Source organism: Macaca mulatta, chromosome 15 (assembly GCF_049350105.2).
Source record: "Macaca mulatta isolate MMU2019108-1 chromosome 15, T2T-MMU8v2.0, whole genome shotgun sequence".
Taxonomy (NCBI): Eukaryota; Metazoa; Chordata; class Mammalia; order Primates; family Cercopithecidae; genus Macaca; species Macaca mulatta.
This window is the reverse complement of record NC_133420.1, coordinates 120,264,915-120,279,145: the sequence shown is the minus strand read 5'-3', so window position 1 is coordinate 120,279,145 and position 14,231 is coordinate 120,264,915. Positions and strand designations below refer to the sequence as shown.

At 49.3% G+C, this 14,231-nt stretch overlaps 1 protein-coding gene across 1 annotated transcript; it reads right to left on the bottom strand.

The window, feature by feature from the left end:
• Positions 1 to 3,680: 3,680 nt before the first annotated feature.
• On the bottom strand, positions 3,681 to 5,224 carry GADD45G (growth arrest and DNA damage inducible gamma). The gene is given in 4 exon segments (NM_001193910.1): positions 3,681 to 4,274; positions 4,363 to 4,576; positions 4,710 to 4,811; positions 5,068 to 5,224. Coding segments are annotated over 4 exon segments (480 nt in total). The 5' UTR covers positions 5,121 to 5,224; the 3' UTR covers positions 3,681 to 4,163.
• Between the last annotated feature and the right edge of the window lie 9,007 nt (positions 5,225 to 14,231).

Sequence of the window (14,231 nt, the reverse complement as noted above, 5' to 3'; positions counted from 1 at the left end):
GCCGGTCAGAGTCTCATAAAATTAGCAATTGGTATGGGAAATGGTGTCCCCACACTCACCTTTCTCATTCCTGTCCTCACCGTGTTTTCTAGGCAGGATGAATAAGAGACATGGGCTTGGGAATGCAGAGCCATGGGCTCAACCCAATGCTGTCAGGACCTTCCAGGCAGGCAAGGATCAGTGGGGAGGCCATGCCTAGCACTGTGCCTGGCACAGCATGTGTGTTCAGGAAATACCAGCTGAATTAATGAGGGGATGAATGAATGAATGCTTGAACCACACGGTGGACAGCCTGTATCCCACCCTTGAAGCCCAGCAGCCCAAGGCAGTGCTTGTCTTACCAGCATAGGGAGCTCACAGAGGTTTGAAAGGCCTCTGCTGCATCAGTAGGCAAGAAGCCACGCATCTTGGTGGTGCAGCCACCTGCACCCAGTATCTAGACTCTGCCACCCTGTGTGGGTGAACTTTACTCACACACTATTAGTTGATGAAAGAAGTGAAATTATTGGGCAATTTTATTCTAGTTGATGAAGAAGGAAAGTTTGAGCTAGACCTAAAAACCAGATATAAGTTTGCGCTAGGACAGAATTCAAAGCCGTGTAGTCATTCCAGGCACCCCGAGGCTTCCAGCTGGCCCTTCACACAAACTTGGCCACTCCTCCGGCGGCAGCTTGCAGCTCGGGTGCACCACGCACGATCATGTCTCATTGCCCCCAGTTACATCATAAACTCTGCGTTGTGACCGTGGAAAGACAATTCCCTTTTGATGTTTTGGAGGGCGGACTCAAATGAGGAGTACAGGGGTTGGCGTCTTAGAAAAGCAACTGAAAATCACAAGAATCTTGAAAAAGCAAAATTGAGTATCTGTTTACTGAGCTGACCCTACACGCCTTGCCAGCATCCTTGCTTTTCCTCTGAAATTTTCATTTTTTATTTTTTCTCAAGTGGCTTCAAAACCAATACACAGTGTACTATTGAGGCTAATGGTTTAATAAAATATATAACACAGAGAATTAGAGCCCTTAAAAATAAAATAAATCTCAGAGATCATTTTGTCCTATCATCTTGCCAGGAGAGGAACAAGGAGACCTCAGCTCCCTATGTGGGCAATGCAGGGTGTGGGCAAGGAATGCCTGACTCTCCAAGCTGCTCCTGTTGTCATTCTGTATCCATTTCATCTTCATGACAGGTGCTTTGCCAGCACCAATTTTTACAGTGATCATAAGCAAAACTTAAAAAATATTAAAAATAAGCATGCTTTACTTTCATTTTTCTGGGGGTGGCAAAGGTTTTTAGACATGAGACACTTAAAATCCTGCAAACAGCAGTCATCTTTCTAGTTTAGTGAGGGCTGCAAGGTAGAGAAGATGCCCCAGCTGGATCCCAGGCTGGAATGTGTATTTTCACCCAGGCACTGGAGCCTGCTAAAGCAGAGACAAGCCCTGTCCCAAGGTCATGTGGATATATGTGGGCTGTAATAGCATGTTAATGAAAAGGAGACAGTAACTAAATCCAGTGCAGACTGAGCCAAATACAGCTTTTTAAAAACTGTTGGGTGTGCTTATGTATGTTACAGGATATGTAAGAGGAAAAATAGAAGTTCAGAAGGAATTATTAATACACTAAAACTTGCTGATGGTCAGTTACAGGTGCTTTTACTTATTTCTTTAATGGTTATGTATTTTATAATTTTCCTGCAATTAATACATATAACTTATAAAGGTAGAAAGTTATCCAATGAAAATAGTCTTCTTTCCAAAATAAACCTGCTGCAAGTGCTCCAGCACCTGGAAGTTCATGGCAGCAACGTGTTGGTCCTGAAACCAGATGGCTGGTCCGAAACCCACTAGTTCACGTGGAGTTCTGTGCTCTGAGACAAATGTCTTCATTAGCTTTTAAGTATTACTGTCATTAACATTCATTCAGTGATTTCCAGATGCCAGGCATTGTGCTTGTCTCTCTGGGTCACCTCAACACATATGTTGTGACAATTACCATGCATTAAGGGCTTATATATGCATGATCACTTAGGGTTGTTGGAAGTATTAAATGCAATTATGTGTTTATAAACACTGGGCATTTTATTATCTGCCTTCTGGGTTAGTTCATGTTAATAGCATTAAACACCAGTTCATCAAAAAGAAAAAAAAAAAAGTTTAGCACAACTTTTGGGCATGCTACTGTGTTCCATCATGCATTTTTTTCCCTGCAAATTCTGGAGCTCTAACAGGTGGCCTCACAACAAGCTCTAATCAAAAAACCAAGGGCTTGCAACCTCATGTTCTGCAAGGCTTGCTTGGCCAACAGGAGGGTCTGCCTAACTGCTCTGTATAATGTTCTGCTGAATTTACTCATTTAAAGTAATCATGTCTACTTTGTGTTTCCAATAGCATGTTCTGGTCATTTTGCGGGAACACAGACTGGTAGGCCCACCCCAAGACTACCTCAATAAGAAAACCTTAAGACTTCAAGCAGCAAATAGGTAAAATAGTCATGAAAATTGGGCACAAACACAACTGAACTTTTTATCTGGGCTTTTGTCCCATTGAGCAGCAGATGTTTTTAGGAGCTGATAAAAGGAAAACAGGATGCTTTCATGGCAAGAAGAGTAATTCAGTAGTTTTCCTGTTGCCTCAAGAATGCTCCTGTAATTTGGAGAGAATTTTAGGAAGTGGCACTCAACAAGGTAAATCAGCCACCCCAAGGACTGAAGACAGCACACCACGCGTCCTTTTCCCAGAAGGCTCGGCCTGCTTGGCAGCCTAGCTGAGAGCACAAGGGCCCCACATGTATTTCCCCAGATGAAGCAACTAGTTAGACACAGAACCAACTCAAGCCATACTGTCTCATAAAAAAAGATTGATTCGATCAGGACATTTCCCCCTCCTTCCTTCTTAAAGAAAGTCTTGGCTTAAAATATTTAATTTTTTTTTTCCTATGAGTCTTTAAACGGAATTGTGAATAGCAGCAATCCTCGTAACTCTGATGTGGGCAGAGAACACTCAAAATAGTAGATAGCAGATGCCAGGCCCCCTCAGAATTGCTCATGCCTATTTATATAGATGCTGCCTTCCAATTTTTTCTCAGATCTTCCAAGTTCGATCACAGCCATGACAAAGTAATGACTCATACTTAAATGCAGTCATCAATGTCATATTTGGTATTAATACCTTTGTAGCATTGCTTTTTGTCAGAGCATCTAAGAGGAAAAAGTCCCCAAGAGCAGGAGCAGCCTGCCACCGTCCTCAGGGACCACAAAGGGCAGGGCCTGCAGAAGGCAATGCTCATTGTGCAGGAAAGCCTGCGGCCTCCGGCAAGCTGTTCTGATAAGCAGCTGTGGGAGGGAGGGGGAGGAGGGCCGAGGGAGGGGGAGGGGAGGCAGAGGTCACTGTTATCGCCTTGGAAGGCAAGACTTCAGCTGCTGCACTGATGTCTTTTCTCAAGTATGCTCCTGTTTTGCAAGTTTAAAATCTTCCTAAAAGGAGAAAAGTAGGAGCCAGGCTCAAGTTCTACCCTAGCACTGGGCAGCATGCCCTCCCTCTGCCAGCGCGGAGGAGCCTGTCATTCTTGCCCGACAGGAAGACGGAACAGGTGCCATCAGTTCCACGGAGTTCCAGCAATCCTCTGAAACCCTGCGCACCACCTCCCCCGACACAAAGATCCCCTACCCTCAATAAAGAGCATAAGTTTGTTTCAAAAAGTTTATTGTAAAATTCAAAGCTTCAACAGCAGCATCCTTTAGAAAACGAAGCATTGCCCGGATCCGTTTTGAAAAAGCAGCGCAGTTGGCTAAGTCCTTCACGCTCCTGCAACTGTACCAAGTCCAGGGCGCCGCTCCTTCCTGCCGAGCGCAGGCTGCTGAGTCACGCCTGCCCGGCCAGTCTGTCCTTCCTGGCCCTGAGGCCAACGTCCTAGCCTAGGCCTTCCTGGGCGAGCAGCCGCTCCAGACACTTGCAGAGTCCTCAGCTCGGGCCAGCCTGGCCCTGCCGCCGCCGGGCCCCTCCTCGAGAGGCCGCGCCTCCTCACTCTCCAGGCGCCCCCCCCGCCTGCCAGTCTCCACGCCGCACTCGGGCACCCTCGGAGGGCCCCTCCACAGAGCCAGCCGCGCTCTAGGCGCCCCGGGGCGTCACCACGTCGATCAGACCAAGGTCCCCGCCGGGCTGTCACTCGGGGAGGGTGATGCTGGGCACCCAGTCGTTAACGCTGCGGCTCTCCTCGCAAAACAGGCTGAGCTTCTCCAAGGCGGGATCCTTCCAGGCGTCCTCGTTGGGGTTCTGCTGAGAAAGAGCAGGGTCAGCCTGGCTGGCCGCGGGCCGAGGCGGGAACTACACCGGGGCGGGGACCGGACGGGGCTGTACTCACCGAAATGAGGATGCAGTGCAGGTCGCCCGGCGCGCCCGCCTCCTCGCCGGCGCCCACGATAGCCGCCAGCCGCTGCACATCGCCCACGCGCACTATGTCGATGTCGTTCTCGCAGCAGAAAGCCTGGATCAGCGTAAAATGGATCTGCAGCGCGATGTCGCCCTCGTCCTCCTCATCGGCAGCCAGCACGCAGAAGGTCACATTGTCGGGGTCCCTGCGAGGGCAAGACGGGGACCAAGGTCAGAACCGGCAAACCAAGTTCTCCCGCAGCCACCCCTCCCATCCGCCGGTCTCTTCGCCATTCATCCCCGCCCCTGTCTCCCAGCCTGGGTCGCGTCTACACTTACACGTTCAGGACTTTGGCTGACTCGTAGACGCCGGCAGTGAGGCAGCCCTGACGCTGCGCGGACAGCAGCAACTCGTGCAGCGCTTTCCCGGCACCCTGCATCCTGCGGAGGAGCCAGCTAGTGAGCGGGAGACGGCCGTGGGGCGCGGTGGAGCCCCGAGCCCCGGCCACGGGGATTCACCCTTGGCTCTCCAACTCCAACCACACTCCAATCCCGGCTTGGCGCCCGCACCCCGGCTCTCCAACCCGGATCTGACGCCCGCACCCCCGGGCTCGGCTCCTATCCCGCGGATTCCCACCCTGGAGAACCCTGACGGTCGCCGACTGACCAGCCGCTTTCTCAGCGCCCTGAAACCCACCTGTCTGTGCTTTCCGGAACTGTGTCCTGGCCGCGGACTTCTTCCAGAGTCATAGTGCGATCAAACAACAGCAAGTTATCCACAAGCGGAGAGCGCGGAGGGGACGCGGGCGAACACCCTGAGACCAAGAGCTCAGCACGGCGCGCCCACCACCAGCGAGTGCGCCCGGGCTACGCTGCGCGTCCTTATATAGGCGGATGGGTGCGGCGCCGCCAGCTGGCGCGAGGCTGCCCGCCTATTGGCCGGCACCCGCTTTCTGATGTAAATGAGACCGCGAGCCCGCGGCTCGTGCCAGAAGGCCACGTGGGGAGGGGTGCGGGGGATGACAATGCCTCAAATCTGCCGCTTTTGTTGGGGTGTTACCAGGCAGACTGGAGCCTGCAGATTTCATCTCGCCTGGCTTTCTTTTTTTTTTTTTTTTTTTTTTTGAAGTCCTTAAAAGGAAAAAGTAAAAAAAAAAAAAGCCAATCCACAAAAACCTTGTTTGCTAATATGATGCTGCAATTTGCGAAAAGCACCTTTATAGAATCAAAAGGAATTTTATTTCCATTTTTTATTGCTACCTTTCTATTTGTTTCTTTTCTTTAATTTGAAGTTTATGAGACTGTTGCATTGGAGCAGGAAATTAAGGTAAAAACAGGTAACGCCAGTTAAAGGCTTGCAAAAGGCAGTGGGCACAGCCCCCTGCAGCTGACCACTAGCGTCCGGAGCGCGCTGGTAATGCCTGCCAGGCATACTCAATGTGTACATTGAGTAGTCGCTGGAAGATCCTACCCCACCTCCCCGCCCTTGGCCGAGAGCAGCGGGGCGCCGGAGAAGGGGGCGGGCAGGGGCGAGCAGATTGCGGCCGGCGCACGCCGCTCGTTTGCATTTCTATGGAGGGCGCACAATAGCAGAGGTCTGGCGTGTGGCGGTTTGCAGTAGGGACAATCGAGGCTTTCTCTTCATAGCAACACTGTCCACCTGCCGCCGGGTGGGGTGGGCAGGCCCCCGCCGCGCGTGGGGGTCGCCGGGCTGCCTGGCGCGTGGGGTCGAGGCTGAGTGCCACTCCGTGGTCCCTGAGTACGCGCCGCCTGTACTGGCCCTGCTACATGTAATTCCCTTCCACCCGTTCCTCGCACGGGTGCCGAGCAGCCGCGCGAGTTGGGAAGCACAGAGAGCTGCTGCGCAGTCTTCGCGACTGGACGCCCTCTGGCCGGGACCCCGCGGCTGCGGCCCTTGGAGCTTAGGGGATGTAGTTCGGAATCTGTTTCCCGGGGCGCCATCTACAGGCAGGTTAAAAAGATCCTGAATCCCTTTTCTCCTCCCCTCCCCCAACACACACACCCTTGCATTGGCCTGGTGCGGGGGAAGGGCGGTGGAGGGGGTCGGCCACGGAGCTGCCGGGCCGGGGCCACTGAGCCCTGTCCAAGCTGCGCATTAATAGGAACCCCAGTAAGGGCTGCAAAACGCATTCAGGTGGGGCTGCAGTTACCCTGGGGAGTAGAGGGCAAAAGGAGATTCCCATCCAGTACTGATGGAGTAAGAGCCCCTACGTCTTATGCCATGTTGAAATATTTTAATTACTTAAATACGCATATGTAAAAAGCCTTTTTTCCAGCAATAGAATAAAAGTCTGGATCTTGAGAGAGTTTAATAGGCTAGAGGTTGCTGCCGCTTGACCATACACGCTGGCACTTTCAGAGGATTCACCCACTGACCGCAGCACTTTTGGTGTCTGCGCCTTCTGTTCTACGTGGAAAGGCGCGCTGGGGACACCTCAGTGCTCCCCTTTTTTGGGTGAGGCCTTGGAGACTGGCCGGGACAGTGGCGGGCCGGGTGGATTGGATGGAAACCCGGGCCCTGCCGCAAGACTGGGGCGATAATGGGAAAGTAAACAACGCCGAAGCTTTCTTTGTTCCTTTCATTCAGGCTTTCTTCACGTGGGTGGTGAATGTACAAGGTACTTCTGAACTTGCTATGGGGAAGTTTTCATTCTGCGCTTACAGGCAGGCGCTTCTGCCAAAGTGAGAAGCTGGCGTCTTGCGCCCCCCAGCGGCTTCCCGGCAGAGGAGAGCTGCAAAAGCCCGGCCGATCCTGGATTCTAAGAATGAAGAACTTGCTCTCCTAGCATTTCTGAACTCCAGAGGTGTCTCCTAAGGACGTGGGCATAGGGGGAAGCGGGGCCAGGAGGCATTATGCCCCGTTTGTTCGCTAGTTTCTTTTCTTTCTTTCTTGGTGTATAAAATGATGATATGCCTTGATTGGATAAAATACGTTAATTTTAAGTGATTGGAACATAGGTATTACTCTTCTAAAACTATTAAACTTTTCTCTTCTTTTCTTTTCTTTTTTCTTTTCTTTTCTTTTCTAAGACGGAGTCTCGCTCTGTCGCCCAGGCAGAGTGCAGTGAGCCGATCTCAGCTCACTGCCACCTCCGCCTCCCGGGTTCAAGCGATTCTCCTGCCTCGACCTCCCGAGTAGCTGGGACTACAGGTGTGCCACCACGCCGGGTTAATTTTTGTATTTTTAGTAGAGACGGGGTTTCACCATGTTGGCCAGGCTGGTCTCAAACTCCTGACCTCGTCATCCACCCACCTCGGCCTCCCAAAGTGCTGGGATAACCGATATGAGCAACTGCACCCGGCCTACTATTAAACATTTTTTTAATGTATTAGTTACAGGTCTCCAGGAAATGCTGGAAATAAAATTTACTTAACATGCTAGCACTCCACCCCTCCAATGTATAACACTAAAATCTGCCCACATGCCAGGCCAGAGAAAACAAAGGCTAGGCCTGAAGCCTCAGCCCCTCCTCCCGGAGGAAGGCCACTACTGAATACTCCCGACTTTGGATCAGGGGCGGGTGCGTTTCCAGTCCCTGCTGAGCTAGCCCGGACCAGGAGGGATGACTGACAACCCCTGGGGCTGTTCTACTCTGCTCACATTTTTAAAGTATTCAATTTCAGGAAACTGCCTTTTTGACACATGATACAGCACCGCTTTGCTTTATTAGGTCAGTCCCAATGGCCCCAAAGCCTCCATCTCAATTAGGGAAGAACCATTTTGTCTGCAGGCAAAGTTGGCCTTCCAGCAGACCCACCACCATGTGTCTTCAGTTCAGTCACATGCTCAAAGCTTCTGGGCCCGGGATGCCCCTGTGTTGAGGAGTGGGCAGTGCCCACTAGAAGAAGTGTGAGGATCCAGAATGTCCCACTACACGGCTTTGTGGCCACAGCTCTCCCAGGGGACTTAGCCTGCTCTGTGCTTCAGGTCACAGGTGGCTGAGATGTTGCCCTGAGCTTCCTGTGACTGCACCCCTAAACCTTCCCCTAAATCTCAATAATGCAGGTGATGGTGACTTACTTAAAGGGAAATCCTCAGAGATGCTCTATTTTAAAACCTTTTTGGAAATGTTTATAGTTGAACTGTTTTTATTAACACATTCTCTGAAATGTGCTTCTCATTCTTTCATGGCTTGACTAGGTCATTGATGGGCAGATGTCTTTCATCTGGGTACAGAAGGAAATGAGCTTTAAGTAAGCAGTACGCTTTAGGAGACATTCTTTGTTGCATTCTCACACGTTACTTATGTGTGGAGAGTGCACAACATCGTTATTAAATAGTAGGTGTATGCCCTTATCCTACCCAAGCAATGTGCCCAAAGCCACTACTGTCCAGCCAGAGGCTGTGGGATGCAAGCTGCTGGCTGCACACCAGCCCCATGCAGGCTGCAGGTGGGATTTCTTTGGCCTATGAGGTGTCTTAGGCAAAGTCAGATTCACTACCACTTTTCAAAGTTAGCTGCATTCATATAAACATCTGGATTTCTAGCTTCTCCTGGAAAATGGGTGGATTTGGCCATGATGTACCTAGAATTCGCTCCCCACCTTGGTAATCTTCAGCAGGGATCGGGGGCACTGGGATCCCGCAATGGGCACTGCTCTCCCATTCACCACAATCCCCACCAGACCCCAGCTGAGGACACCCTGCTGCTTTGTTCATTTACATCACCTTCCTGTCACCTGCAGACGTTTGCGCTTGCAATGAAGAAACTGAAGTATGAAGCACAAAACAAAGGGGCCAAGTTCCTAAAGATGAACCCAAAAAGGTTAAGCATCATTTGTGTCTCAGCTTGTGCAGGACAATGTCCTATGTCAGCACAGGGCTCTTGGAGCACTCTGGGCTGGCCTCTTGCCAAACGGTTTCATGTTGTCCTCACTATTCCCCCCCATCCAGCCCCTTCTTGAGCCAGAACAAGTCTCCTCGGGGGTCCTCTGTTGGGTTTTTTGTTTTTTTTTTTTTTTTTTTTTTTGGTCCAAAAGAACTCTTGAATGATAGGGGGCAGCAGTAAGTCAGTGACAATACTACATTAACTCAAAAAGAAGCCAAGTTTTCATGCAGGACACATAAAAACTATTACTTAAAACCCAGCAGGTGCATCTCAGATGCCTTGACCATTGCATTGGCCCTCACCACCACCACGCCCTCCTCCTTACTCTGGGTGAAGTGTGGATCTGCACATGGGGTAGGCTTCGGATGATGACTGAGACAAGACACAGGAAGCTGAGAAAGGAGGACACCTCCCACACACACACCTAGCAAAAGCTGGACATTTCTGGTCAGTCATGCTTACGGAAAGGCTTTCTGGAAGGAGCAGTTATTCTTGGGTAAGCGCTTACATGGCGTGAAAGAGGTTAACATTAGCCCAGGGAAATCCTTCAAAGTAATTGAGGGGGAAGGATACATTATTTATGCATTTGTTCCTTTCTCCATCAACAGTAAGGAATGATTCATGGCACCTGTCAGTCCTAGGCAGTGACAGACACCAGCCCGCACTGTAGCTGAAAACCCTTGAGAAGCCGCAGACGTGCGGTCTTCCCAGCTTGACTCCGCACCCGAGTCTTCTGAACCTTGGTTTCCCAACCTAGGAAATAAAAATTGTGCCCTTTACCCCTCAGGAACCTTATTGGGGTCTTATAAGTTTGCTCCTGGTCACCATTCGGCCCACAGACGGGTTTAGCTTGGTGGACAGTGTCCCGAAAGACTTACAAATTCAAGTCTGACTTGTTCATTTGTGTAGGGGATGGCACACATCCTCTCTGTCACCGTAAGCATGTCCCAAATATCACATCAGGCCCGCTGGCGTGTGTATGCCCTGTCTGGCATTTTCCTGGTCCCTGCAGGCATTTGGATTGGCAGTAACCTTTCTTTTCTAACAGATTTCTGGAAACGTTTACATGTAGCATATAATAGAGTAAGAGAACCACAGAACTTCCAAAGTAAAGCCTTCCTTCTTTTATGTTCCAAAAGCTAAAAGGTACTAACAACACCCAAAAGGCACTTTGACATCGGAGTTTAAACTTTGTGGAGCAGGACTAAAAACTGGGCTTAGCTGCTTGCTAACTTTGACCTTGAGCAAAGAGTTAGCAGATGATTTAAAGTGTAAGGTAAAAAGAATCATGCTTGTTAGCCCATTAAATACCCATTAATTAAGCTCTCCAAAAAAAGCCATTCAAAAATGTATATGACAATCAAATATTTATTGCAACGTTTCTTAAAATAGTGAAAAATTAGAAAAAATTATAGGGGGCTATAGTTACCTCATGGTGTAACCAGAAATGAAACATTATGCAAGCATAAGAAGGAGTTCTGAAGAGTAGTTCCTGGCATGATATAATATGAAAAAAGCAAAATATAAAATTGTGCGATTCTAATTTTGCAAAAACTTTCAGCGTACACGACTATCACTGTATAAAGTCACAAAGCAGAAATGGTGATTGTATCTTGGAGTGATGAGATTATAAGTGATTTTTAACTTCCTTCACTGTGCTTTTCTGCAATTAAACATTCTACAATTCAATTTTATTTAACACAAATATATAAAATTTCTCAAATGGAGTAACTTCAGTGCCCGACATCCTCAACCTGACTGCTGTGGAGGTTATCGTGCAGAGCAATCTTTGACCATATGGTCACAGATCCAGAAGCCAGACGTCTGTGGGGCTTTGCTCCTGAAACTGTGACCTTTGATTCCTGCACTCCTCCTCTTGCCATCTGATGCCGGTCTGCTCCTGTGACTGAGTGAAAATCGTCATAACTGTACTCGGAGGTTACCTCTGGTATGACTGGGATGGAATCCCAGGCAACATGCTGGAGACAGGAAGGAAGGCCAGCAGGCGAGTCAGAACCAAACACCCTGGACGGCTGGACGGCACCTTTCCGTAGACGTGCGGTTCCCAGGACCCTTGGGGAATCCTCTGCGCACAGCGAGGCAAAAGTAGCAATGGAAGAAATTATCTTTCACCCCCTTCTTGGTGAAAATGTCTATTTCCCAGAAATGAATTACAGCAATAAATTATGAAAATTGTTTCCATTGCCTACATAACACAGCAGGGAATTCTAAAATTTCAAAACATGTAATATACTCAACCTGTGCTTGAGACTCTAGGGTAGGATTTAATTTTTCAGTGTTTGAATTTTGTCTGTTTGAGAAGGGTGAGGCACTCCTTGAGTACACTATTAGTAGTAGTATTGTTATTATTTTATTTACTAGACTTTTCCAGGACTTGCTCTGCACCAGGCACAGTTCCAAGCACTTTGAAAACACCGTTTAATTCTCATAACAAACTTGTAATGTAGGTGCTATTTTCACCATTTTAGGCACGAGGAATCTTGGGCACAGAGAGGTTGAACAACTTGCTCAAGGTCACACAGCCGGGAGGTGGCAAAGCTGGGTGTTCGGAGCTCCTCTCCGAAGCAAGAGGGAACAGATGAACTTCACTGTGAAACCTTTTCTCGAGCCTTTAGAACAAACCATTTGACCACCAAGGACAAGGAGAGCATCCAGGTGAAAAGGAGGTTTCAAAACCACTTTTGGTTCTCCTCAGGAGCCCTGAATCCGACGGTGCCTGTCCCGATATCATGGTTGCGGGGTGACATCTTGTGGTCAAAGAGAATATCGCTCCCAGCCCCAAAAAGCAGCCTCTGCACTTCAGCTGGCTTCAACCCTTCCAGGCCTGCAAGTGCTGCCCCTTAAGCGTGTTTCTGGTGAGCCCGTGGGCTCTCATCCCACATGAAGGTTAATATCCAGATGCAGCGGACCCTGGTGACAGCGGGCTCAGATCCCATTGTGCCACTGCTGGGCAGCCCCCGAGAAGTCAGGCCAGCTCAGAGGATGGTGCAGTAGGGTTTGGTAGTCAGGGCAATGTGAACCACCACCACCAACGAGAACAGACCCCACCGTCAGGGAGCATTCCTGTGTCAGCTGTAATACCCGTGCCCACTTCACAGATAGGAGTACTCAGTTTCAGGGAGATTAACGACATGCCCAAAGGCACACAGCCAGTGGTGGAGCTGGAATTCTAGCCAGCATGTGCCAGGCCTCCAGCCCTAGGTTCATGAGACCACACCACAGGCAGAGCACTGGCTCACAGCTGAACAGCTGCCCTGGGGCACAGCCTCCCATGCAGCTCAGCTGTGCTTGGGAGGATCAGGCAGGGTGTATACCCTGCTTTTCTTACAAAATCAGGAATGCTCTGAATCTCCCATGGTCTTTGGTTCTGAATTCCCCTTGTCAGCCCCATGGTGTGAAGTATATAGGTTTTTTCTTACTCATAAACCCACAGGCAAATTTAAACTTGGGAGGGACCTACAAGGTGACTTCCTCCAAAACCCTGTCTAATTTCCCAATCTCTTCAGCAACACCTGACATGAACAGCCTGACACAGCTGAAATCCCATATGCGGCATGACATCCACTCCAGACAAAGTGAGTCCCACTTGCTGGTGGGTTTCCCATGCACCCAACACCACCCGGCATTGCCCTCTCAGAAGGAACAGGAGTCGCAGCTCCTTCATCTGCAAAGCACGCAGGCGCACCCTGAAGATGCCCATAGACCTCTGCTGCCCAGTGCATCCAGGGCCAGCAGCCTCAGCTTCCCCTGGGAGCTAGTTAGCCTCATGGAATCAGAATCTGCCTTTTCATCAGATCCCAGGGTAATGCATACATGCATGCACACAAGTGTGTGGTCGTTGGTTCGCTAAAAGGTGCAAGGTGTAGTGTGGATGGGAGGCGCTGTTTCAGAAGCTAAGGGGCAGGATGGTGTGAGGCCCCCAGGGAAGCCGCTGTCAGGCAAGGGCAGATGTGAGAAATATAAACTAGACGCAGAACCTTCAGGCTCGTCACGGTCATAGCCACTCCAGATTACCTCTGAATCCGAGAACAGGTGAGGGGGCAGACTGCTCATGAGCCCCCAGGTCTGCTCTCTGATGATCCACAGTAATGGTGTGTTGACTTTGCACAGGGACTCCCAGCTAGAGACTGCATTCCCAGTCTCCCTTGCTGCATGGGGTGGTCTTGGGCCCCAGTTCCTCTACTTCCCTTGCTCAAACAGAAGTTATGGGCTGGCCACCTAGGTTCCTTCTCCTCCTTGCTGTTGTGACTCAATCATGCAGTCAAAGGGAAGGGGCCTGGGGTCCTGCATGGCTGTGTGGAGCCGAGCCTCCTTGCTAGCCTGGGGTCCTGCATGGCTGTGTGGAGCTGAGCCTCCTTGCTAGCCTGTACACTCCACACTGTTGTGTTCAGTAGACAAGACACAATCTTCTCTCTTAAGCCTCTGTATTTTTGAGGTATTTTAAATTTTTTTTAAATTTTGACAAAGTTTCAAAGATAGGCAAATTATATAAATAGTAAAACAAAGTATTCCCATGTACTTTTCACTCAGATTCCCCCATTTTACTATATTTGTTTCAGCCTTCTCTCTCTCCTTCAAGTATATATATTATTTTCTGAACCATTTGAGAGTGAGATACAGACATGATGCCTCTTTTCCACTAAATATTTCAATATGTATTTCCTAAAAACAAGAATATTATCCTAAATCTATAAACTATAGTAAAATGATGACATTCAGGAAATTAATATTGACATAATTATCTAATCTACAGACCATGCTGAGATTTTTGTCAGTTGTTTCAGCGATGTCCTCTGTAGCAAAGGAAAGTCCAGGATCACGGGTCCATTCAGTAGTCATGTCTCTGTCATCTCCCTGAATCCGAAACCGTTCCTGAGTTTTGCTTTGTGACAGTAACATTTCATGGCATTGATATCTTTTTAAGAGTTCAGGCCTGTTATGTTACAGACTCCTCTCCGCCTCCACTCCACACACTGCCGGGGTTTGGCTA